This window comes from Acanthisitta chloris, unplaced genomic scaffold (genome assembly GCF_000695815.1).
Source record: "Acanthisitta chloris isolate BGI_N310 unplaced genomic scaffold, ASM69581v1 scaffold22065, whole genome shotgun sequence".
Lineage (NCBI taxonomy): Eukaryota > Metazoa > Chordata > Aves > Passeriformes > Acanthisittidae > Acanthisitta > Acanthisitta chloris.
In genome coordinates, this window is record NW_008674593.1 from 72,486 (window position 1) to 97,994 (window position 25,509).

General features: G+C 37.5%; 1 protein-coding gene across 1 annotated transcript in view; it reads right to left on the reverse strand.

The window, feature by feature from the left end:
* Positions 1 to 25,509, reverse strand: part of VWA8 (von Willebrand factor A domain containing 8) — a gene marked incomplete at its 5' end in the record, with an annotated part of 81,637 nt that overhangs the window by 52,895 nt on the left and 3,233 nt on the right. The window contains 8 exons of the mRNA XM_009075415.1: positions 409 to 534; positions 634 to 698; positions 1,167 to 1,283; positions 7,935 to 8,137; positions 9,132 to 9,270; positions 10,202 to 10,310; positions 19,357 to 19,508; positions 24,702 to 24,907. Of these exons, the coding sequence (XP_009073663.1) occupies positions 409 to 534; positions 634 to 698; positions 1,167 to 1,283; positions 7,935 to 8,137; positions 9,132 to 9,270; positions 10,202 to 10,310; positions 19,357 to 19,508; positions 24,702 to 24,907 (1,117 nt within the window). The remainder of the gene's footprint in view (positions 1 to 408; positions 535 to 633; positions 699 to 1,166; positions 1,284 to 7,934; positions 8,138 to 9,131; positions 9,271 to 10,201; positions 10,311 to 19,356; positions 19,509 to 24,701; positions 24,908 to 25,509) is intronic.

The following is a 25,509-nucleotide window of genomic DNA, read 5'->3' on the forward strand; positions in this document are numbered from 1 at the left end:
TTGCTGTTCATTTACAAAAATAAAACCAAGGAGTAACATTCCTTTCATGTGACCATGAAAGTAAAGCAAACAGTCACTTACTCTGGATAATGTGGCCATATTTCCAAAGCTATGTCCACCAACATTCTCATTTCTAAAGATCAATATCACCTCAGTAAAATCAGTATTAACGTGCACACAATTAAAGCTAGCCTAGACTTTCAGAGACAGGGATAGCCTGTTCATTTCCTACTCTAAAAGCCTAACCGCACATTGACCACAGTAAATCTGCATCTTACACACCAACTGTTTAAGTCTAGCCAGTCTCACACACTGAGAAAACAACTCTGAGACCAGGAGTGAAACTCCTGAACATAAACAGGACACAAACAAGAAATAATGCCACCAAGAAAAATAGGCTGAACTAACTTATTTGTTTCATTTTCCACCAAGAGCCACCGGTCTTCAGCTGCCAGGAAAACAGATTTCAGATTGATTGGAAGTGAGATGGTATGAGTTTGACCCTCCAATACATCCAGTACAATAAGCTGGTTCCTGTAAAATTCGAAGCCAAGAAAAGAATAATCAAATAGGGATATACACAAGGAGATCTGTTATAAATCAACAGAATACAAGGATATAATTTACTCTCACCCTGCTTCTTTGTAGAACACCAGCCAGTTTTTGTGTGAAAACTCTCGACACATTTTGTAGCTACTCTGTGCAAAAATACATCATAGAGCAATTAGTGTTTGCTAGATTTATCCCAGTGAGTTTCCCTGACTCCAATGAAAGTGTACTGGTTTTTTTTCTTTTATCTAGAGGAATCCACAGCATTAATTACCTCTCAAATGCTATCTAGCCTGCCATGATCCTAGGCATGTAATTGCATCATAACTGAGTTCATTATTTTGGACATAATTCCTTGTAACAAAATGTTCCATTATTTCCAGTTCTAGCTCCAAAGAGGGATATGTTAAAGATACATATCCTCAGACAATGTTTATATTTTTCATATCACTATTCCATAACAATGCTATTTTACATGTAAGACATTTATACATGCATAAGAGCAAACAATTAAGTGCTTGGGCTGTAAAAACAGAAAAGCTTCAAGACACTGGGGCAGTTTTTCAATACTGAGCTTCGATTTTACAAAAACCTTAGAGGCAAGTGCTATTCCTCACCATCTCTTCTTTGTTGCTCCACCAAGATGTTCTCTTAGGAGACTCTTGAGCATCTGGTAAAAGCAAAAGTCGGCGAAGGGCACCACTGCTTGTATCCAGCAACAACACAACATTGCTCTGTAAATGAAAAACAAATCCATGTAAATCTGAAGTCCACTTAAGAGACTACAACAAAACTGTATGAAGCACTTTTGCAAGTCTAGATATTTAGGACATTTTGAAAAAATGACCTATATTCTGTTGGAAAATGTAAGCTGAATGTTCTTGGTTCATTTCAAAGCTCACGGAGAATTAAATTGTAGAAGTTAAGTACGTGCAAGGCCTGGAAAGATACTACAGTTTTTCCGTAACATTTTACCTGTATGTCTTACATTTGCTTCTGCATTAACTCCAGGAACTAGGCTAGTATGGCTTACATGTCTAAGCTGTGGTCAGCTACAGGTGAGAGACATACCAGTTTGTTCTGTCAAGTCACTAAAATATTTCATTTCAGTATTTATGTTTTCTTATCATTGCTCTAAAGTTCCCGTTGCTTACATCCCACTGAAGGTGACAAACCCGTGAGAGGAGAAATGGCTTAGTACTTTCTCTCCACATTCATAATTCTGATAGTGTGGAGCCTGTTAAATACTCCAGTGTGTGACAATCCTTCCGTGACCTGCATGCTCAGACAGCTTACAGTGTCAGAGGCAGGACACCTGTTGGAGGATAGCAGGATGACTCAAGGGGATGGAGACCAGAAATAGACAAGAAACTGAACAGAGTGGTGCAAGTGTTCTCCACATATCACATGAAAATATGGTGTGCTAAATTTTGAACTTCTTTTGATTTCTCACTTTGTTACTCAATGCCCCAGGGTCCACCCATGTTGTCAAATGATGGGGGTGTTTTTAACATTTCTTTTTGCAAAGTACTATAGCTGCTCCTAACGTGTAAAACTAAGAATTGAAGAGAACAGTCACCCAGGGACAACCTTAACTGCATCAAATAAAATTCAGAACGTACACACGAAGAAGTTAATTAAGCTTTGGGTTGAACTTTTTGTTTGCCCTTCAAGGAAACGTTAGGTTCTGCAAGGACATTAGGTTCTGCAAGGACTTACTAAAAGTAAACTGTCTACGTACAACATGTGCAATAACGCATGACAGACGTTAAGGAAGTAAAACATAAATTCCCACAGATTCCCCTAAATAAAGCAAACACAAACAATCTGAGTCACAGAGGTTTTGTTCTTTTTGGGTACACTTCATGCTTTCACTCGAATTATTTGTGCAAGTTAACTTTAATAATGACAGTAATTTGGAGCTAAATATGGTAAAGCATTTAAAATATTATCATGTTATTTGGAGCATTTGGGAATTTCAGTTCGAGCTCAATATTTCTAAAAAAAGAAGTTGCTTATGTATTACAAATCAAAATTACAGAAATGTGGTTCATTAAAAAAATAGGGCAGTTGCTTTGGATTTTGGTTTTGTGCCATATTTTATTTATACAATTCTGTAACAGCACTGCTGTACCGAAGCGATGCATTACCTTCCACATGAGATAAAGAACACATACGAATCAATTACATTCTTCCACTTAGCGTTAAATTTATGAGAGCAACTGGTAATATAAAAAGCCTCTCTACTCCACCCCTTTTGATTTTAATGGTTTCCTTCTGTGCTAAGTGACTGATGTATATTCTGTCTGTGTTTAAGAATAGATTTTTGCGTCACTTGCAAACACATCCAAGAGCAGCTTTGGCAACTCTTCAAGTGGGCTGGGAAAAGACGTTGATGTGCAATTCCGCTGTGTTTGTTCTTGACTGGGAGAAAAGTAACCTTTGGGCGACCTCCCGACCCCAATGTCTGGAATTCCAAACTCTGGACAGATGCAATAACCAATCTTGTGAAGTGGTGTGCCTTTATTTTTAGTTACTGCGAAGTTTCCCTTTCCTTACTGCTGTTTTTATTTTAGCTAGCATTTTCCTCTAAGAAGTCCTTAAACCAAATGGGGCTGTGATTTCATTTTGCTGGTATGGGAAGTTGCTCTTTATGGTCTTGCAGACAGAGGGGAGAGCTTGGGGAAGTTTCGAAGTGGGACAGTATCAATAACTAAGTTTAACCCTCTTGTATTCTTCTTGTGTTCACTGTCAGTTTTGATCTCTTCTGCCCTTGATACTCATGCCCTGAGCATGCAAGCTTGCAAACACAGACTCTTCTTAGCTGTCAGCTTCAGACTGAGGCTGATCCTTAGCTTGGCAGGGTAATCCCTCTATACTTCTTCTTGCCTCCTGTGCCACCTTTTCTATTACAGCCATTCAAGGATCCCTTGAGTGATACATACATCACAATCCAGACACTGTGAATATTAGGCACAGATACAAACATTAACACACTGTTCATCGGGTTCAATTGAAAAAAGTCTTAACATGAATTTATGGTTTGGGGCTCAAACCTCCATACCTTCAGAGGCAGGAAAATGTATGCAAGCAAATGACTGGTATTCTGATTAATGCAAGTGGTGCCTATCAGATGATTTGGGAGACTTTATTGTAGTTGAGATTTCAGTGAACTGAGAACAGCAAGAAATTATATAAGCTTTGTGCTTACGGAAAATGCGTCTTTGCCCTTTCTATAGAAAGTGCACACATTTCTATATAAACAGACCTTAGTTTTTCTATAAGGTGTACTTGTAGAAAAGGAAAGCCTTATGCAATATGTGAAGAAGAGAAGAGAATTAAATGACATCAACTAGTTTTTGAGGAAAATATACCCTTTTTCCCAAAGACATACATCAGAATAATATGGGGACTAGAGATTTCAGAAGTGACTACTAGTTAGTTACAGGTACTTCCAAACTCAGGTCCTCACTTGTGCTTCAAGCCAGATCACAAACTGTTAAAAAAGTCTTCTTTCAAAGGATGATTGCCATCTTCTACATGCAGTGAGCGAGGTGGAACTCTGTGTCAGCTTTTGTGCCACAGACTCCCTCACTCCCTTATCAGAGAGCTTTGACAGAACACAAGCAGCATGTGGGACAGGGAAAAGCACTTCCCTTCCTCCCTGCCCCACTTCCTGACTGAGAAAGATAAAAGCAGAGTTAAAGGATGCTGGCAGGACACTGCCTGGACAAAGCTTGTTGTGCTCCCTGACACAGACTGTAGGTTACTCTGTTTGTCCAGTTGTAGCCTTTCAACAGAGTAAAGTTCTTGTAAAAACCCCCAGAAGCGTGCTGTTAATATATAGGTAAATCAATTCTCCATGTGCATTTTGCTCCTACAACCCCATATAAAATCATGCATAAATTTATCAAAATTATTTTCAGTCTGTATTTCTTCTCTGAGCAGTAAAAGAGATAGGTGCAGAAAAAAAAGAAACATGCAGTTGGTGGGCACAAAGCTTTAACAGGAAATAGGAGTACACCCTGGAGTAGTCATGGGGAGGACAGGGCAGAGACACTGCTGCTCTGAGGCTCCCATTTTACAAGAAAAAACTCCCATTTTACAAGAAATTTACTTGAGACATCTGAAGAGTCCTTTCAAAGTCTATCAGTTTAATCTGAACAAAAAGACAGGGTCAAAACAGGCTATGCTCACCGAGACCAATGGCCACTGTGAGGAAAAAGATCATCTACCCTTTCTTCCAAGAAGATGCAAATACGGCTTAAAATCAGATAGATCTCCCACTTGTGCTATTAAGTTAAATCCCTGAGGAGTTTACTTTCAGTAAAATTTTATTTAAAAGGACAGGAAGGAATGGTGATTTTTCATTTTGTTTCACTGGAGGGCTCTACTGAATCCAGATGGATGTCATCTGGGAAATAAATCACACAAGCTTATTTGAAGAGTCACAATATCATCATCTCATCCTTTCCAATAACGTTACCATCCATTTAAAATTGTACTTTTTTATAGCTTAGTCAGAAACATTCCTCTCCAAAGACCTTTATTCAAAGAAAAAAATGGGAAAAAATTGCTTTTGGTATTGTCTAATTAATGGATTATATTATTTATGAAATAGCAGCTGTCAAGTGGCCTCTTCCTAATTAATAAATGTAAGCTCTTATTTCTACAAATGTTGTTAATGACTCTTGGTCTTTTTGGAAGTACACATAGACAAACTTCTAAAGCGTCACATACAACATTTATATTACTTTTTTCTTGTTTTGTTTGATGCACCCTCAGCACAAGTAGCTAACCTTTGGAGCCTTGCCCAAAATAGAGATGTGCCACTTAATCTACTTTTCTTAACATGTGAATGCTGCAAATTCTGAGTTTCCACCTGCCAGTGACCTCAGTACACCTCAAAGCAAGCATCTTGACTATATGTCAGGGCTCCTTCTGTAGCCGGTGGAAAGAGAGAGGCACTTACAGAGGGCAATTCAACATGTTCTACATATCACCTTTATTCTCTCAGCAAATATGGAAGATACTTGGATGGATTAGCTTAGATGATACGATTACCTGCTAACATCAACAATAATGGGTTTAATTTCATACACAGCAAGATCCATCTCATTTCACAGGTGCAGAGCACATGATTTTTCCATGGCTCCACTGCAGGAAGAGTTGGGAACAAAACCTAAGCTTTATGTGGAAAAATTACACTACTTGAGAATCCCTCTTGTGATTCAGTGGGAGCTAGAGATCCTAACCCTTGAGCCCAACATAAGGAAGGATAGCAGTGTCTGTGAAAACAACAATAGCAGCATTTGTCTGACCTGTGCTTTGGTGTCTTGCTTAAAAACCAGTACAAAATAAATTACTAATATAGTCCACGGATATGAGAATCCAATTACAACAGAATCCTTTTTCATCTTGTTTTTTTTTTCTGTGCAAGAGGCTTACTTAAGTTCTCAGGTCCAAAATTACTTTTGAATGGTGTCCTAAGTATATAATGAGTTTTTGCAACCAAGTTTGTAATTAAATGAAACATATTTTCACAACCAATGAACAAGATCTGCCTTCATGGCAACACTATGTCCTAGGATAATGCAAAGCCTTCAGTATACTTTAATTCTGTTTTATTTTCAAGTAGTGTAAAACAGGCTTATTTTCAGAGAGGATTTATTCACCTGTGGCATTTGCCAAGTAAGGTAAGTCTGGAACTGGCAATATTTAAGCTTTGCCAGAGAAAAACATGCAGTTACAGCTTGATCAAAATCATTTGGAAAGGAACAGTAAGCTACCATAGTCTCTCCACAGAACAAACTATATTTCAGAGTCTGAAAAATATATCTATTATATTATGCCTTAAAAATATGCTCCATGAGGACAGGCAAAACCAGATGGTAAAACATGGAATTCATGGAATAACCTTTGATAAAAAATCCATTGCTCACACCAAATGCTACTGCGATTTGGTTAAAAACAAAACAGTAGTTTTAGAGACTTAGAAAGCAAAGAATATTGCTGGCTTTATATTGAAAAGTGTGAGACATTCTAAACATTCTTAGACACAAGACAGACTGCCATCTGTTTTACAGTCTCCTGCAACAACTTCACCAAAGAAGGCCAAGCATTATTTAGAACCAAACAAATGTGTTATGTGCATCTCAAAATAGCCCAAATGGTACTTCAATAGCTCTTCATGACAACCACACAGGCAATCACGACAAGCAGGTAACCTCAGAATCACATTTTCTCCAGTTTGTACTGGAAAGTGTCCAAGGCAAAGCTAAAGAAGGCTTAGGCAGTTCCACTAAAGGCAGAAGAACTGTGTTTCTCATGAGGCATCAAGCTTAGCTGTAGTGTTTGACACCAGAAAGTGGTATCAACACTTGACAAATGTTCCTGGAACACTAGGAACACTAGAAATGACTGAAAATTCCTTAACACCTTAATTCAATATAGGAAAGGTTCTTCTATACTGGAGTCTCTTACCTACTGAAAAATGGGCAGAAGAAATTCACAAAAGGAAAAGGAAAAAACAGCCAATAATAATGACCAGATTCAGTGCCCATGTCAAACCACTGTGACTGATAGGTAACATAATAAACTATTACTAATGCTAAAAAATTAACAGCAGCAGCACAGTATACACTGTTGTCTCTTCCCCCTCCCAGGCAAAGAAGTTTTGAATTGGAAATGTTACAATCAGTTAACTGATAGTAAGGGAAAGTGAAAATTATGCAATACTTGTCCTTAAAAAAAGGATTCAAGTCAAACCAACACTGAAGTTGCCAGGGGTTCTAAATTTGATACCCTGGATGTCAAATCTTACAGAGCCTTCTTTCTAGTCTCAATACTTCAGATACTACAGAATGAGAAATGTCAGGATTCACAAAACAAATCAAAAATAGTGGCATGAAGCAAATAGACACAACATTTCACTTTGTGACTCAAAAAATGTCTCTTTTACATACTATCTGAACAGTAAAAAGATTGGAGCAGAATCTATGTTCACATAAAATACCTTATTCTGTACTTTGCACTTTGCAAACATATGCTGCTTGACTGAGACTCCTGAACTTGACCCTCTCCCTCCCTTTCTCCCGTGAAGGACAATCTACCACTATCAGTAAGAGAAGTAGGAAAAGCAGCTTCAGCTTCATGAATGCAGAAGGACATTGCCCAGCTAAAAAGTGCAAGAGGAAAATCTCCACATAAACCTAATGCTGAATGCAACTCCCAAGCTCCAAGTACAGAAAAAAAAGAGAACATTCAGCAAAAGGAAGGCTTGTCCAGGTTATTTCAGTCTATAGAGGTAGAGTGCCCAGTGATCCTGCCCTCATGTTACTACTTTGCCCATCACTCAATACTTAGCTGTATTTCAGGTTTTTTACCTCCTCTTCATGTAGAACCACTTGAGCTTTGAGTGGATTTCCCAGTGGTGCCACAGTCACAAAAGGTTGCCAGACACTTCCAACTGTTCTTGGGAAGAGGTCATAAAGATCCACAAAGTAGCCACTCTTACTAGAAATGTTCATGAAGTACAGGGAAACAGGATTGCATGTAGCAACATAAAGAACATTTTCAGGTTCCTCTTCTGAAATAAGAAAACAAAATAATGAAAGGCTACTGACATAGTGCATTGCCCTTCTGGAAATAGAGATGTTATAAAACCCCCCCAAAAAATAGTTATAAAAAATTGTTTTCAAGCAAAAAGTACAGAAAAATTACCACTATTGACATAGGGAGATAAACAGAGAAACAAACTCCTGATACTAACTAAATGTTAACAGGCAGAATCTTGCCACAACACTATTACAGAATTAGTCAGGTTGGAAGGGACCACAGTGGGTCATCTGGTCCAACCTCACTGCTCAAGCATGACTGCAGTGTTTGCCAGATGCCAGTATGTACAAAATCTGTTCATCCAACTTTGTTTATAATCTTGATTCTTCCTCCTTCTCTATCCCATCCTCCCTTTAAATTCATGTATTTAATAATTAGACATGGGATGAATGCAAACTTCATACAGAACCTTTCACATATAGCACCTTCCTGAATGACTTCAGACAATTCTTGAGATCAATACCAAGACACCCAATTTCTGTTTTGCTGCCAAGTATGCTAATGTGCTTAAAACTAAGAGTACAAGTAGAAAAAGCAGCATTTCATTCTTTCTCTTAGTTTGAGAAAGATCCATATCTTTACAAAGACCACAATTCCTCAGTGAAATTATGCTCCAATTTCAGTGGCTGATTATTTTCATATTTCACCTACTGTTTAAAAAAAAAGTGAAAAAAGATAAATTATTATTCCTATAGTCCATTCCCATGCTCCATATTCTTAATTCTCATATTAAAGTTCCTAGCATTATTCCTTTGCAGACATATCTAAAAATACACACTACTGCAAAAGCACTGAACTATTGTTACTACACTTAGAATCCCTCATATTGCCTTTTTACATTTTGCCACTGGTTATTGGCAAGCACTTACGAAGTCAACAGCCTAGTACTTCATCATCTCCAGGATATCTCACCTATTTATAATATTGGGGATGATTACAAAAGTTAGCAACTTTTCTTACTGTACCTTTTGTTACTGAGACATCACAAACTAAGTTAATTTCATCTAAAGGCAGTGTCCAAAATGCAAGTTCTTCTGTGAAACTGAGGGACCTGGCTTCATGTCGCTCCAGTGGGAAGCCTTGAATATTCAAGTACACAGGGCCCTAAAACAAATTATAACAGTGAGAGCTTCCTAAAGTATTCCACTCCCCATTCTTTGTGAAAATAAAGAAGTCTTCTTCATGTCATGATGCTATTAACAACAAAACCAGACCAATTACTAAATAAAAAAAGGAAATGCTTTTCTGCAAGTTCTCTGAATGTTCATACCAACATTTTCTTTACAGTATAGAAACCATCATGCCTTCCCTCTTTAGCCTTTAATGGTTTGGAAACATTATTGCTTAGTGGCATGAAGGAGGTATCATGTACTGATAAAACATAGTTCATACAAGGAAAAAAATCAGAATATTTTTGTTTCAAATAAGTTAAATGGCAATTTCTTATTATACAAAGTTTAAATCTCGCCCCTACACATTAGAAGTTCAAGTTCTTCCTTACTCACTGGAGTAATAATTACTGAAGTCAAGCCAAGAACTCAGAGTTGAAAAGGACTTAGAAACTTTGGCTGCAGATCAAATTGTACTAAGGGTTCAGACTCAAACATGGCAGTGCCAAAGACCTATAAGAATTCAGCTGCGTGCATGCAAAATAAAACAGAAAACAGCTTTCTTTTCAGTCTCTCAACTTAGCCAAGAACTGAGATCTGGGGCCTGAAACTGGCCACCCTCAAGCATCCAAATCAGACAGGAAGTTCTTTCAGTTATAGTATTTTCAGTATCCTTACAAAAACCTCTTTTTGAAGAACTTCTGATCAAGCATACCACCTTTAAAGCACATCCTACATCATGAGGGATAGGTATACAAAAACGATAATTTTTCTGGTCAGTACAAAAACTCCAAGAACAAGTAACAATGACTATGTTATGTATACACTCCTTTTCCCGAAGAAATTAATCACGTTTTAGATTTTTCACATCCCAGTTCTTAAAACAGTAATATATGTCTTAAATAAACCAACAAAACAAGACAAACCTTTACATCTATTTTTTGAGTTTCTGATGGACACAGCAGCTTCTGTTGTGCATCTCCTGGCTGATTGACTTTCCAGTAGCCCATAAATTTATGATCTGGTAATGGCAGTCTGTCAAATAATGTAGGAACACACAAATTTTTACATTTATTAACCAGTAACTGATATGAAATAAATAATTTAAACAACTGCACTTTTCCAATGAAACATATATGAAGATTCTCTTGTAGAAAATATTCCCTCGCTAAAATATTTAATTCCTTTTTACATTTTAACTAACAAAAATTTTAGCCTTCTGGAATACTAATACAGTCCCAGCCTAAGAAGTATCATAAAAGAAGAAGCAATTGATATAATGTGGCCTCAAAAGGAAAGGTTTTCCAGTCTGAATTATGCAAGATATGTAGCAAAAATATATTCAAACCATCTCTTGCTTTGCTTTATTTGGATCAGGCAGGGTGTGATTGCACCACTTAAAGGAACTCCTGTCAGTGGCTCACTCATGTAAAAGACCAGCAGAATAAGCACAGTAAACACTGTGGCTAATTAATCAGGCAGAGAATAATTTCCATTTACTTTGACACTGCCCACATGAACAAAGGGAAAGGAATACAGACATGAGAGTATCCCATTGCCTTCTAGCCAGTACAATCTACAGAAACGACAGGAACATCTTCAAAAGCCACATTTGCTTGCCCTGGTCTAATTTCTTCATTTCTGTACCTGTTATTTAGGGAAGAAATATATGGAGCACAGCAAAGCTCATTTATATAGAAAAAGAAAATGCTGATGTATGTCAATGTAGTTTGACAGGAAAATAGGGACAGCACAATTTTTCTTTGTTTCATCTGAAGTGATTTGCAATCACTGAAAGCGGTTTGACTTTGTTAATTAGCATGAACACCACCAAGCTAATGAACGTGTAACTTTTGGTTATTTTATTTAGGATCAGTTGCTCCTAAAGACACCTTCTAGCAAAACGCCATTCTGTGTTACATGCTGTTGCACATTATTGTAAGCTACAGGACTTGGCAAGAGAATAGAAGACATTCCTTCTCCCTTTTTCTATAAATATCTTCAAAGCCTATTTTAAGGAAGTTCTCTTAGACTGTTTGTTAAAAGTATCTGCTTGGTGTCTTCTCTTCTAGCTGATGATGCTAATTCCTACTGTTACAATTATCTTCTCCCCTACTCACCAACCAAACTGGCCGTTTTATATATTAGAGGTTCGTTTAACTTCTTCTTTATATTATTTTCAGAATAAGAAGGGATCCCAAATGAAAAAACCTTCAGTGGTACTATATATGAAACATAGGGAAATTTATTTTTTTGGTTTTTTTCCCCCCTAAAAACTTACAGAAAAAGTCAGAGAATGAACACTAATATCCTCTAATCTTTGCTACTCATGCAGGAAAGATGTGTTAACATTTCTTAATGGTATATTGCAACAAACCTTGAGCAACCAGGAAAAGCCAGAAATCGCAGGCAGATAGTCAGTCACTCAGCCTCCATCACCATTCTGTATTTAGACCATCTGCTAAGACAGTCAGATAGCCAAAGACACTTTTTGCACACAGAAATGGCTTGGATGCTACAGATCATTGGTGTTTATAGATAAATAAATATCCAGCTGCCAGCAATATGCCATTGGGGCATGTAATGAGGACACTGCATCTCACTTATTCCCTCTTTTAGTCAAAAAACCAGGAACATTGCCTGTTTGTTGCCCAATTAAGAATATCAATGGATATCAATGTTTGCAAAGTGAGTTATTTTGCATTCTTCCTCATTTCAGTTTGCATTTTCCTATTCTTTACACCTAGTTAATCTAGCCAGATTATTCCCAAATTAAGAAGAGAAATCAAACCAGACTCAAAAAATAAATAAAATAAAGGCAAGTACAATATGTGGCAGATGACAACACCATTAGGGAGAAACATTCAGGATGCACTATTTCAACACATACACAATTCCTAGAAAAATTTATTCATGCAGTCAGAAAACAGGCAAACAGTCAAGTCAGTAGACTAAATGTCAGTTTATCCATGAACTAGAATTTTATTCCAGGCTTCCATTTGAGTTTCTAAATGATTTGTTGGCAAAACATTGGGGATATCTTGAGCCACAAACTGTCTTGTGTGCAAAGAAACTCTAGAGACTTCTTTTAGGTCTATGACTCCAGGTACCATAATCTCTGATATGACTCTGAATCAGCAATAATTCTTTCCCATTAGCTCAGTGGAACATCAACTTACAAAAGGATTTGGACTTGGGTTTTAATTCCTTGCACATTACTCCCATGCACAACATCCTAGAAATCAACAGGTTTACTAATGATCATGAACCGCTAGTAAAATTTAAAACAAAACATATGTTAATAATCCGCTGTAACCAAATACCCTGCTTTATATAGCAACAGAATTACAGATTGCATTCCTAAAGAAACAAAACATTTCCACTCTGTTTCAGCTTTCTGGAGACTTTCTTTGCTAATAGTTCCTCTCCTCCCTCAGGAAAACCAGCTGCTTCTTTCTCCTAGATTCATGAGGTTTTGTTCTCTTCCCTATTTCTGAATGATTCAGTTTCTCTGAGGCCACTGACCAAGTCATCATGAACCCCGAAGAGGAGGGGAATGTAGATCAGAATTTTAGAATAAAACAGAAAGCAGAATTCATAGAGAGAGATCTCTGTCAAGAGTAATAGGGCTATTATTTTTCCAGGGTCTGGCAAATTTTTTTTTGTTCCATCTCAGTGTTCTCTCATATAAATCTGGTCTATGAAAGAGTAAGAGTATTGAAGAAGCTGGTGGCATTAAAGAAAGGTCTTACAACCAGTCTGCCTCCTAAATGACTTTCAGGAGAGAGGGAGGGCGCAGAAGGATGGGAACAATATGCCCACACTAAAAACATGGATACATCTTAACAGTTTTCCTCTAGTGAACAGATACGATGCACAGTAAAGGTGGGAAATTATATTTTTTACTAGGACTTACAACTAACCAGCAAGTTTTGAAAATAGCTTGAAGTGACAGTGCTAGTAAAGAGCTTTCACAAGGTACTGCTGCCACACTGCTCTATTTCAAATTAATTCACCAAATACTGTTTGCATAAAAGCAGGCAGAATACTATGGAAGTGTCAACACTGGCAAAAACCTGAAAAGCAAAGAGATTTGATGAGTATATAAAAAGTGCAGTGACTGGTAAGAATGGTATTGAAACTCCACTGCTCTCTCCAGCTGGAGTGGTTTCTAGAACAGATGATCTACAGGACAGACTGCATTAATCTTGCAAGAAAGCCAAAATTTAAGAGCAAGTTCTAAGGAATGATTCCTGATCAGTTCTTTAATTATGGATTTGTTAAAGCCTGTTGCTTAAGGAAAATTCAGAATTTTTTTATGCTTATTCATTCAAACTTAGATAATAGAATCATAGAATTTACGGGTTGGAATGGACCTTACAGATCATCTAGTCCCAACCCCCCCTGCTATGGGCAGGAACACCTCCTTACTAGATCAGGTTGCTCAAGGCCTCATCCAGCCTGGCCTTGAACACTGCCAGGGTCGGGGCAGCCACCACGTCCCTGGGAAACCTGTGCCAGTGTCTCATCACCCTCACAGGAAAAAACCTTTTTCTAATATCTAACCTAGACTTTGCCTCCTTCAGTTTGAACCCATTACTCCTTGTCCTGTCACTGCAGCTCCTAACACAGAGTCCCACTCCCCTTGTAGGTCCTTCAGATATTAATCCTGGTTTTCTACAGGGCTACTCCTGTCCATGAAATGTACATATAAGCAGGTATTTTGTTAATAAAAGTGATTGCATGGAACCTATAGTTGATGGGGCAATTCTACCTACTGTTTAGCCTGAGTTTCTTCATGCACAGTGGTCTAAGGGGGGACAATCTGTCAAAAGATAATAATCTTCTGCTGCTAGACAGCTTTTAATCCTGGTTTTCTACAGGGCTACTCCTGTCCATGAAATGTACATATAAGCAGGTATTTTGTTAATAAAAGTGATTGCATGGAACCTATAGTTGATGGGGCAATTCTACCTACTGTTTAGCCTGAGTTTCTTCATGCACAGTGGTCTAAGGGGGGACAATCTGTCAAAAGATAATAATCTTCTGCTGCTAGACAGCTTTTCAAAGCAACACCTACAGAATACAATTTCTTTTCATTCTTATATTTTTGATTTTAGATAATAAATTCACTTTAGGCTATTTAAAAAAGAAGCCAAAAACCAAAATCCCCCAAACACCAAAAAACTGTGTTCAAAAAAACCACCTGCTTTATAAAGTAATTTATTTAGCTTTTGGAGTGCATACTGGAAAATGGCTATGAATCTTGTAAGATTGAAGTTCCACTGAATGCAAATTTTTCACTGCCAGATATTGTACTAGTACAGCTGTGGACACAAACTGTGACAGACAACAAAGCTGCTTAATACATGATCTTGTAAACCAGCTCAGTGCTGCCACATGATGTATTGTTCAAGGGGCCCAGTAACAGCCTGTGCTCTATGCAGCTGAAAAGACTTCCAACCCACATAACCTTCTAGGACTTACGTAAGATATAGTTTGAGATCAGGAAAATTCCTTACCAACCAGTTCTCTGCCATTTATTCAAACATATTTTGAATAAAAATATAAGCAGTAGACATTCAAAACAGTCATATGTTTGAAGTACTGTTCCCTGACAGTCAAGTGCAGCCCCCCACCCTCAGCTGCCCCCACAATGCACAGGACAGACAAGGGACGCATATGATATGAGACATATCCAAAAATTAACTACAGATTACCTGGGGAAAAAACACCACCACCAAAAACTAGTCTCAGGAGAAAAATAAAGCTGTTAAAATTTACTTATCTACATTACATATAAATATTCAAGTTATAGCCAGCACCTGAAAGTGGACAGTGACAGGAGGAAAAATATGGAATGGCAATTTCATCAAGGATAAATGCCAGAATTAGGGCTAAATGCTGTTTTACCTAGAAATTGCAGATGGTCTGAACTGTGCACCAAAATGTCAGATTAACATGAGTTCAGACAAATTCGATGTAACAGATGTCAGCGGGAAAAGTAAAGTGTAATGGTACAAAAAGAAAGATAATGAGTTATTACCATAAAAATTCATTTTACCCACTAAGTCTTGGCAAAGCATCATTGGCAAGTCTCTTACACACAATACTAATTATTGTATAGAAATAATATGGATAAAAATGATAAACTACTGGACAGGGGATACCAGGAGAGACAAACAATATCATAATGTTATAACCTGACCATATTGAACATATCAGTGCCTTGAAGAATGGTTATCCTATCTGGGACAAATATGAGAACTGAAAAAAACAAAAAGCCCAAGTAAAACATTACTTTACAGGTCCAATATATGATACTAATTTTGCAAATAAACAAATTTATCTCTTGAAAAAACTACTGCAAGAATTATTTTCTAAATGGTCATTAGACACCATCTAATCTTTCTTTCCAAGATTAGTTATATTAATTCCAGAGTCTAAGCTAAAATTCCCATAAGGGTCACTGCTAGCATCTGTTCAATTTCCCTTGTAATTTCAGCTGGGTACAACCCTAAAAGTTTCTTTTATGGAGACTCTGGATTGTAATGTGTTGCTTGTGTGTCTATGGGGCTTTTTCCTGCATTCACAGCAGTTACATTTCAGCAGCAATTTAAATAATCCTCATTTATACAAGTTTTCTTTAAGACTAAGTAATCGGTGACAGACAGAATTTTCCAAAGCTTATTAAAATAGTCATAAGTCATTTGATCCAAGACATGCCAAAGAGTACCTGCATAAATGAGTCAGCATCTCACTATATTGATTCTCCTGTCCTAGAATCTCCTGGAAATGCTTCTGTATTTCAAAACTTCTTAATTGTATGGGACTTGTATTCTTATGTAACGATTTTGCTGTAGGCATGACTAACATCCTCAAGCAGAATTGGTTTGGACTATTATCCCAGTTTTCATGTTACTTAATAGAACCACTGACCAATTTATTATGATAGCTAGTAAGTCTTAAAAATCTAGCAAATTAAGACTGGAGCACAGAAACGATCTAGGGGGGTATGCTGTTGTTACTAGGACAACATAGAAATCACACCTAGTACACCTTCAGATTGCCAACTTGTGAGAGCCTAGAAGCAGGTAGCAAAACAAGCTTAAAACAGAAAGTGATCTTGACAAGCCAGAGAAGTAATCTGAAAAAAATAAAACACAGTAAGGAAAATGTGAGCACGAAGGAAACTGATTACATAAAGCAAAGACAGGGTAGGAGCTATATAGGGTTCCGCAGAAAGGAAGTTTATGTTTAGAAAACTAGAGATGAGTTAAACATTGCAAGAAATGCAGACATACTGGGGTTTTTAAAAGAAACTGCTGAATGAAATACATCTCTATTCTATACTCTGATACTACTCAGCTCCAGCAGAAACGAACTTGCCCAGTTTCACACACAATGCTTAAAGATGAAGACAAATCAAGTGAAGAGGGGAGCATAAAAGAAAAGTAAAGCCAATCAAAGGCCTTAAAAAGAGGGAAGATTGAGAGGTGACTTTCCAATGGGAAGGATATTTAGAAACAAGACGGACTTGTTTTGGGAGGTTATAGGACTCCATCTCTGAAGGTTTTTAGGCCTGAATCAAGAAAAAACTAAGATAAGGTTTTAAATTTACTTGTATCTGTTCTGAAAGAAGTGGGATGGACTTGATTAGCATCATTATCCTGCTCTCAGATTCGTGGAAAACATTAGAGACATCAGTACTCTAGCAACTTTTCTGCAGTGGTCCAAACACCATATACCCAATTACCTCAATGTATCCATCATGGGAGCTTGCAGTTATGGACTGGAACAGATTTGGAGAGATTATCTCAATGTTTTTAGCCCAAGGCAGAATCAACTGTGCCTAAAACATTCCTGGAAGATGTGTCTGTAATTCAATGTGATCTAACCATGGCTTACAAGCTCCATAGGGTTACATTTCATGACCAACAGCAAGGCTGTCTTGCAATGGAGCAATAGGATACCTGAAATGCCAGCTGTGGTGGTTGCAAGTGAGGGATTGAGACCAAGATTCCTGGATCATCAGAGCCAGGCGGTCAGCCCAGCATGGTGAGAAAAAGTTGCTTTTATCAACTGTGTGTGAACCGTTCCTGTAGTTTCCCCTCCCCTTGGGCTTCAGTATATATATAAGGTGTGTGTTCACAGCTTCTAGGCAAGTGAAGTTTTTGATGAGCATCTTGTGGGGATCTTGTAAGTCTGTTATCCTTGGTGTAACCTGTCCTATAAAACCTCAGTGATGAATTAAAAATGATCAGGTGATTATCCTTAATTCAATATAATTACATCTTTCTTCTATCTTCTCACTTCTAGACTGAGCAGTTCCCAATTACAGCAGTCTCTCTCTTACGTTTCCTAAACCTCTGACCTTCTCATTACTAAAGAGTCCTCTCTAATCCAGCCACGTAAACCCACATCTAACATTTGTAAAAAAGTGCAAATTCCTCAAAAACTATGACGAATGTTGTAATTCTTTAAAATAGAAATTGCCAAGTGACTTTTAGCAAAGAAACTATGCCAAGACTTTCAAATGTGTACTGTCAATTTGACAGACATTGTAGTTGCTCAAGTACTGGTTCCCCAGGCATGTAATAATCCTGTCATCAAAATTACAAGGTACACCACAGGCACTACACTGCCAATCTTCTTTTAATAGTTACATGTAGGCTGTTAGATATGATAACACTGGTGCTCCAGCAGGAGAAACCTACACTTGGACACCTAATATCACAGAATGGATAAGGCTGAAAGGGACAATGGGGCATCTGGTCCAGCCTCCCTGCTAAGCAGGCCCATCTCAGAGCACATTGCACAGGATTGCATCCAGGCAGTTCTTGAGTATCTCCTGTGAGGGAGACTCCACAACCTCTCTGGGCAATCTGCTCCAGTGCTCAGTAGTCACCCACACTGGAATCAAAATCAAGACAACATGACAAAATAATCAGTCCCTCCTTAGTGAATATGAAATATCTATGTCACACGGTCAAGTAAATTTTCCACATACCTGTAAAGCTTTCTTCATGAAAGGGAAATATTTGTTTCTTCATAGATAAATTACGTATTAGAGCTTGAGACAGAGTAAGTTCACGAATTGCTTTTCAATATTATCTACTTAAGCCTGTTATCTGTGAATTTTAGAAGAATGAATGAAATTCATTTCACAGAATCATAGAACGGTTTAGGCTGGAAGGGACCTTAAATGTTCCACTCCCACTGCCATGGGAAGGGACACCATCCACTAGACCAGACTGCTGAAAGCCTCATCCAACCCAGCCTGGAACACTTCCAGAGATGGGGCATTCACCACTTCTCAGGGCAACCTGTTCCAGCACCTCACCACCCTCATAGTAAATAATTTTTTCCTAACATCTAATCTAAACCTACCTTCTTTCCGTTTAAGACCATTCCCCCTTGTTCTGTCACTACACGCCCTTGTAAAAAGTCTCTCTTTTCAGGTTTCTGGTAGAGCCTCTTCAGAGGGCTACCTGAAGGGAGTGGGGGAGATATTACTACATAACGTAGCTCTTTTGATTCTAACCTCTGAGAAGAGCATATGGTGTAATATGTCGATGGGTAATATAATTAAAGAATAGTGATTTACATACACATGCAAAAATGGTTCTTAGAGCTTACATACTGTCCCATTCTGCAACAATATTCTTGTAGAGCCTTTTGTGAGCATCAAAGACAAAATCCAACTACCACTGAAGATAACTTACGCTCTTTTGCTACAGATTTAGGTGATAAATAACAAGACAGAAGTGTGTTGCAATTCAATTAAAAACACGGGAGAAGAAACAAGTATTTCCCTTTATTAGGATATAACTGTTTACCTTACAAACTATCGATATTTACATGGACATTAAAGATTAAATATTACTAATAAGCAAATACTCTATCATAAAGTAATTTATACTGTTGTAACTTATGTGGAAGATGATAAATTTGAACCAGAGGAGGATTGACTTCCAAGTATTCCAGGTTGTTTTTAAATCAATTAGCAGCAAGATAACACACCACAAAAAATGATCATGAGCAACATGTCTTCTTAATATATATCTTATGCTATTCTTACTCCTTGGCCAGTTGTACATTGGTTGGTCTTGCTCCAATAGGTATCCCATATTTGTGCAAAGTGTTGTATAAAATTTCACGCATTTCATTGTTGTAGGAGTCAAAGTCAAATACGTTTCGAACAACATTTGCGAGGCCTTCAGCTGGAAATCTCTGTGAAGAAACAAAGACCCCCAAAACTTATTTTAGTGAATATCTATTAAGTTACAACATATCATTACATACTTCTAAAATGAACAGTTGTAACAGTAACTTTGCTTGACAGAGAAGTGCACAAGTAATCTTAACTTTTAACTTCCAGAATAAAGAAGGTACATCGTTTCAAGTCAGCATGAAGTTCTGACACCGAACTTGAACTAAACAATCACGTGACAATTATTCGATATTCAACAATCATTAATGGCATTGAGAACTGTTTTCATTATACACACAACAAGGAGGTGCAATCTTTGGAGGGCTGCATCAAAAGCAGTGTGGCCAGCAGCTCGAGGAAGATGATTCTGCCCCTCTACTGCCCTCTGGTGAGACTCCTCCTGGAGTACTGCATCCAGCTCTGGGGTCCCCAGCACTGGAAGAATGTGGAACTGCTGGAGTGAATCAAGAGGAAGGCCATGAAGATGAACAGAGGCCTGGGGAACCTCTCCTATGAAGACAGGCTGAGAGAGGTGTTCAGCCTGAAGAAGAAAAAATGCTGGGGAAACCTTTAGGCAGCATTCCAGTGCCTAAAGGAGGTTATAAGACAACCAGAGAGGGACTTTTGACAAGGGCATGTAGTGATAGGACAAAGGGGAATGATTTTAAACTGAAATTGATTTAGATCAGATATTAGGAACCAATTTTTTACTATGAGGGTGGTGAGGCACTAGAACAGGTTGTCCAGAGAAGCTGTGGATGCTCCATCCCTGAAGTGTTCAAGGCCAGGTTGGATGTGACTGTGAGCAACATGGTAGTCTCTAAGTATGTCCACAATTTTCTGAATCAATACTCTCCTCTGCAATGAGGAGAGTTCCATGCCTATTGTATCAGTAGGACATAATAAAAAGTTTCCTGAGGTACAACTGATTGCTGCTGTCAATAAAACCTGTTCTGAACACAAGTAACTTGTCAAAAGGTTCCCTACTTCAGTTATTTTAAAAAAATCACAACTCTCTTCTTTCAATCAGAACAAATCCAATCACTTCTTAATATCTGCTTGGACAACTGCTTACTGAAAGGAAATGACAGTTCACTTAAAGAGAAAACAGAACAAGAGAAAAAACCCAAAAAGGTTGAATGTTTGAGGTTTGACTTGAGCAGTAAAAAATTCATTTGGTTTCTATTGATTTTTGAAATGAGATTACTAGAGAAAATATTGATCTCTCATCAGTCTGTCTGGTTCTCATTCATTGATTCTTCCCCTTACAAGTAACACCTCTGTGTGTATCTCAGAGTATTTTCACAGCTTAGATTCTTGGCTTTTCCTTAAAATAGTAAGTAACATAGGTTTTGCTTTTAACAATTTTATATATTTTTGTATATATTTTATGCTTTGTTTGATACAGAATTCAATTTGGTGAAAAATCCATATTTTTATGGATCTAACATTCCATAAGTACATTTATTGCCATAGTCTGCTTCAAATCTATGAGCAACACAGCAGTTTTCTAGTACAAATAGAGAATCTTAGTTAAAATATGCTATAGCCATTAAGATCTACTGTATTTCTACCAATACCCTGAAACCAAAGTGATAAATTATCTGGTGTCCCTTATGTAATGAGTCCTGACTTTTTGTTTTAAACTTCTACCTTGTGTCCTTGCTACTGCTCACCTACCTACATATTCTAGTGCCTTCAGAAGCCTGCACATGTCCCATCCTGCCAGCACCATCTCAAAGGCTCACCCTGAACACCATGATAGATCTCTCCCTACCTGCTCATTGCTCCATGCTCTTGGGTTTCCCCCTGCATCCCTGGTGCCTTCTTATGGAATGCTGCCAGCTGTCTCAGTGCCTCCTCAGCTGTCCTGTCAGCAGGGCCAGAAGCACCATGTCTCTAGCTCGTCCCGAGCAACAGGCATACTAATGGATTAACCAGTGCTTGTGTCTTTCGTGGGCACTGTCTACTGCCAAGCAAAACAGCTGAATTCTCCCCGTCTTTCCATTCACAGACTCATTAATTTCAGTCTGTTCCTCTCTGTCACACAGCCACTGATTTTGATTAAACCAGCAGAAGCCTAATTATCTTTGAAAACTGGTAACTGAGACTCACTGTGATTGGCCAAAGGGTAAAAAGTTATTATTGATGTGTGTTTGGCAGCAAGATGAGAAAGGGATACAAACTGTGATTTGATAAGACTAGCTTTCTTTGGAGATTAGGCTGATCATATAAAAAAAAAGTACGATCTTGCCACAAAAGCTTACTGCACAGGCCTAAAAGCCTGATGATTAGTAGACTTCAGGGCCAGAAGGTTCCTTAGACATCTACTGCTTGAAAACTGTTATACTAGTGCCTACTATTAGAAAGCAATCTTAGATACAAACAAGAAAGATGGCCTATAAGAAAAATGTCAGGTTTCCCAAACCAAAAAAAGGTTACTAAAAAATTTATTTCCACTTTATCTGGACTAATGTGGCTTTCCTGATTAACATCTACCAAGATCTCAAGAAAAATAACTTAGATTGCAGAGAAGCAGTAATACCATACAGCAGCAGTTACAGGCAGCATATGGTAACCCAACAGAGCAAGAGCAGAGCTTCTTAGCTTGCCCATAGGCCACTATTAACATAACATTTGACATTTGGCACAGTTTGAAAACAGGAGGCAAGACCAAAAGGCTATACTCAGGTCACCTGCCATCTAGAGGTACAAGACCCAAATACAGTATGTGGGGAGAAAAACTTGCACCAACCAAGTTAGGTGCCTGCATTAGACAGCTTTCCCTGTGCCTGCAGTTTCAGGTCTACAAAATAGAAGCATCTTGAGCTTCACCAAAAACACCTTTCCCTAAGAAAAAGTTAGTATAGAGGCAACCTAGCTTTGAACACAGTGTTTAAGCTACAACTAAATTACTACAGGTTACCTACTTGCACAATCTTCAGGGGAAGATAATCTTGTCACTGCAATCTAGAATCAATCCTATATGCTGAAGACCACAATTAATCAGAGTGAAGAGATTAGCCTAATAATATGTTGATACCATAGTACTCAGAATATTTTTAACTGACTAGTCCCATTCCGATGCTCAGATGTGCTCTCAGCTAGCAGCAATAACAGGAATATTTTCCTCCAAAATATCCAACTTTTTTTACAGAAGCAAAAAATTCCAAAATTACGTGAAAGAAACCAACACAATAGTACAAAGAGAGTGGGGCTGTGGAACTGCTGTAAGGGAAATTATTTAACAACATGACTAACTTCCCTCCTTCCTTAGTAAGAACCAGCAATTTTATTGACTCATTTCCCTCCTTCCTCTTTCTTCTCTACCTGAAGACCTAAGTTTCTTACTTTGGAATAACCATTATGTTTATATTAATTGTTTACATTTGGTTACTCCCATTCTTTTTATTATTCAGATTGAAAAAGAAGTTATAGTAAACAAAATGTTGCATCCTTTCAGAGAGATGGGGATCTTGAGAACAAATGCTACAGAAGAAATCAGAGCTGCATGTCTGAGATTTATCTGGATATTTACATTTTGAAAGAGGTGAAAGCTTAGCAGATGGGAAATCTCCCTGCTGATCTGCACCCTATATCCAGACTGAAGAGACTGTACTAATCCAGTTAAGTAAAGGAGACAAAAGCAGAGAGTTCCCTTAAGACAATTAGCAATGCAGCTCTATCAGTCTTCATTTAGATGCTGTTCACTCTCAAAGAGAAGAATTAAGTCCTATGTTTCCACACCAGTTAGTATACAGTACAACTTCAGATTACATGGAGATACATGATGAAGGAAAGAAGCTAGGAAGGAAGATAAGAACTGCAAAAGAGTATAAAGACAGTAAGGAGTTCACTTAACAAAATCCCTGAAACTTTAGCTTTTTGGCAGCCTATCAACTGTTCCTCAAGTCTGTTATTTTTCCACGGTCATTTAAAATGCAACTCTGAGTTTAGAGATCAACATGTACATGTTCTATCAGCTTGGTAAACAAATACCTATTAGCTGGTAATGGATACTAGTAGACCACTTTGCTTTTGTGCTTATTGGGATGGATTCCTCAGCTTTTAGGTCTGAATCTTGTTAACTTTTAATGCAAAGTTATAAAGCATTTTTTCCCCCTTATATTATTGATATCACAGTAACACCAGTTGTCTTTGCCTCAAGATCCTGCACTCTAGAGATCACAGAGCACAAAAAACTGTCTCCCCAGAAATCTAGATGAACTGAAAGTTTTTAAAAGCAGTAATCCCAACCTGAAGGATCTAAATGACTGTATATATGGTTGAAAGTTTGTGGACATGTTCATGAGCGAAACACAACAGTATCACACAACCTGCTATACTATGCAGTGTTAAACACAGGAACAGTAGGTCAAAATTTGTGAGACATTATATTCAAATTGTATTAATCACATTAATTTCCACTAACGTTTTTTAAAATCTAGGACTCAATAATTCAAGAAACAGTCTACAAATTACAAAATTACTAATTTTATGATCATAAACAGAACAAAATAAAAGCACTACTATTTCAAAAAGAATAAAGATACTTTATATTTCAAATACTTCAGGCACAAAAAAATCCTTCAATTTATAAAGACAGAAATCCAACTTTACTGTAATATTTTTTAAAAAACAGATCATCATTAAATCAGAATTCATGATTTTATAGTTAAATGTGCGTAGGAAGCAATTGTGTATCCTCCTTGCTTAGCTGTTATCCATCTAACATTTTCATTAGAAAAAATCCACCACGGATGTGTTACTGTTATGCAGCAGAAAGTTTTGTTTTTCACAGGAAAGGATTAAACTCAAAAATTTCATAGCAGCATAAAGTGAAGAGTTGCACTGTCCTGGAAGTACTGTATGTTGAATATGGTATTTTATAATGAGGGCCAAGATGAACTTGCACACTGTATTCACAGTATGAATGTGGCATTTTCTCGCATAGTAGAAAAACAGACTCTCATGGTTTTTTTTATATCTAGAAATAAACATGCAGAAGAAATATCTGCCTGTGTACATCTGCAATCCTTACCCTCAGACTATCTGAACACCTGAATACCATGCTTCCTTCAAAATTTAAAACTTGTCATAAGAATTAAATAAAAATGCATGAACAGTAACACCATCTTTTTCTAAAACCTTCAAGCATTAAAAAAATTAGCAGTGATGAACTCTAGTTTTCAATTAGATATGATATACTGTACCTGTAAATGTTTTACAATATTCACAACTTCTCTAGTTGAATAGGGATAGTTAATGATTCCTTGGTCAGCTAAGCTCCTGAGCTCTCCAAAAGCAGCAACCAGTTTCTGAAGAATCGGCTCTGGAACATCAGGACCGTATTGTCTAAGCATAGCCAATTCAGACTGTGGTTTGGGATTATCAACAGCATGACAACTGAAAATGTCCCCTGAAAAGAAATAAAGCAAGTAATTAAGTAATTTATAAAGAGAGAACATTACAATAGCCCCTTTGAATTTAATGCAGCACCTGACAGAAAAGCAGTGACTCAAAAGAATGTTGAATACCAGCTTGTTAAAATAAAACAAGACAAAAACTAGTCTGAAAAACGTGCAGGACAAGCTATGAAGAACATCAAGGTTTCTGGAAACATGGAGATCTCTCCTGTCATTTTAGTGAAGCTCATCATGAGGGAGAAATTAACTTCGAGAACAAACACAAGTCAAATGAATGCAGAAAAACAGAAAATAGAAAGGGTTTAAAGAAAACACGACTAGCTGAATGGAACCAATTTGTGAACCCTTTGAACATACCACAGGACACAGGGAAATCTTGAAATGCAAGAATGCTCCAATGCAAATCCATTTAAGAGGTCTAGAGGAAATACTGGATTATACTAGTATTAGATTACTCTCTGCCTGTCTCGGAGTATGGTAAGAAATTTGGCAAGATGTTCTTTCCATATATTTGCATCATATTGATTCCAATCATAGAATCTATAAAATTGAGTCTTTTAATAGTTGTACAAAACTTTGCAGAAGCATGTTTCCT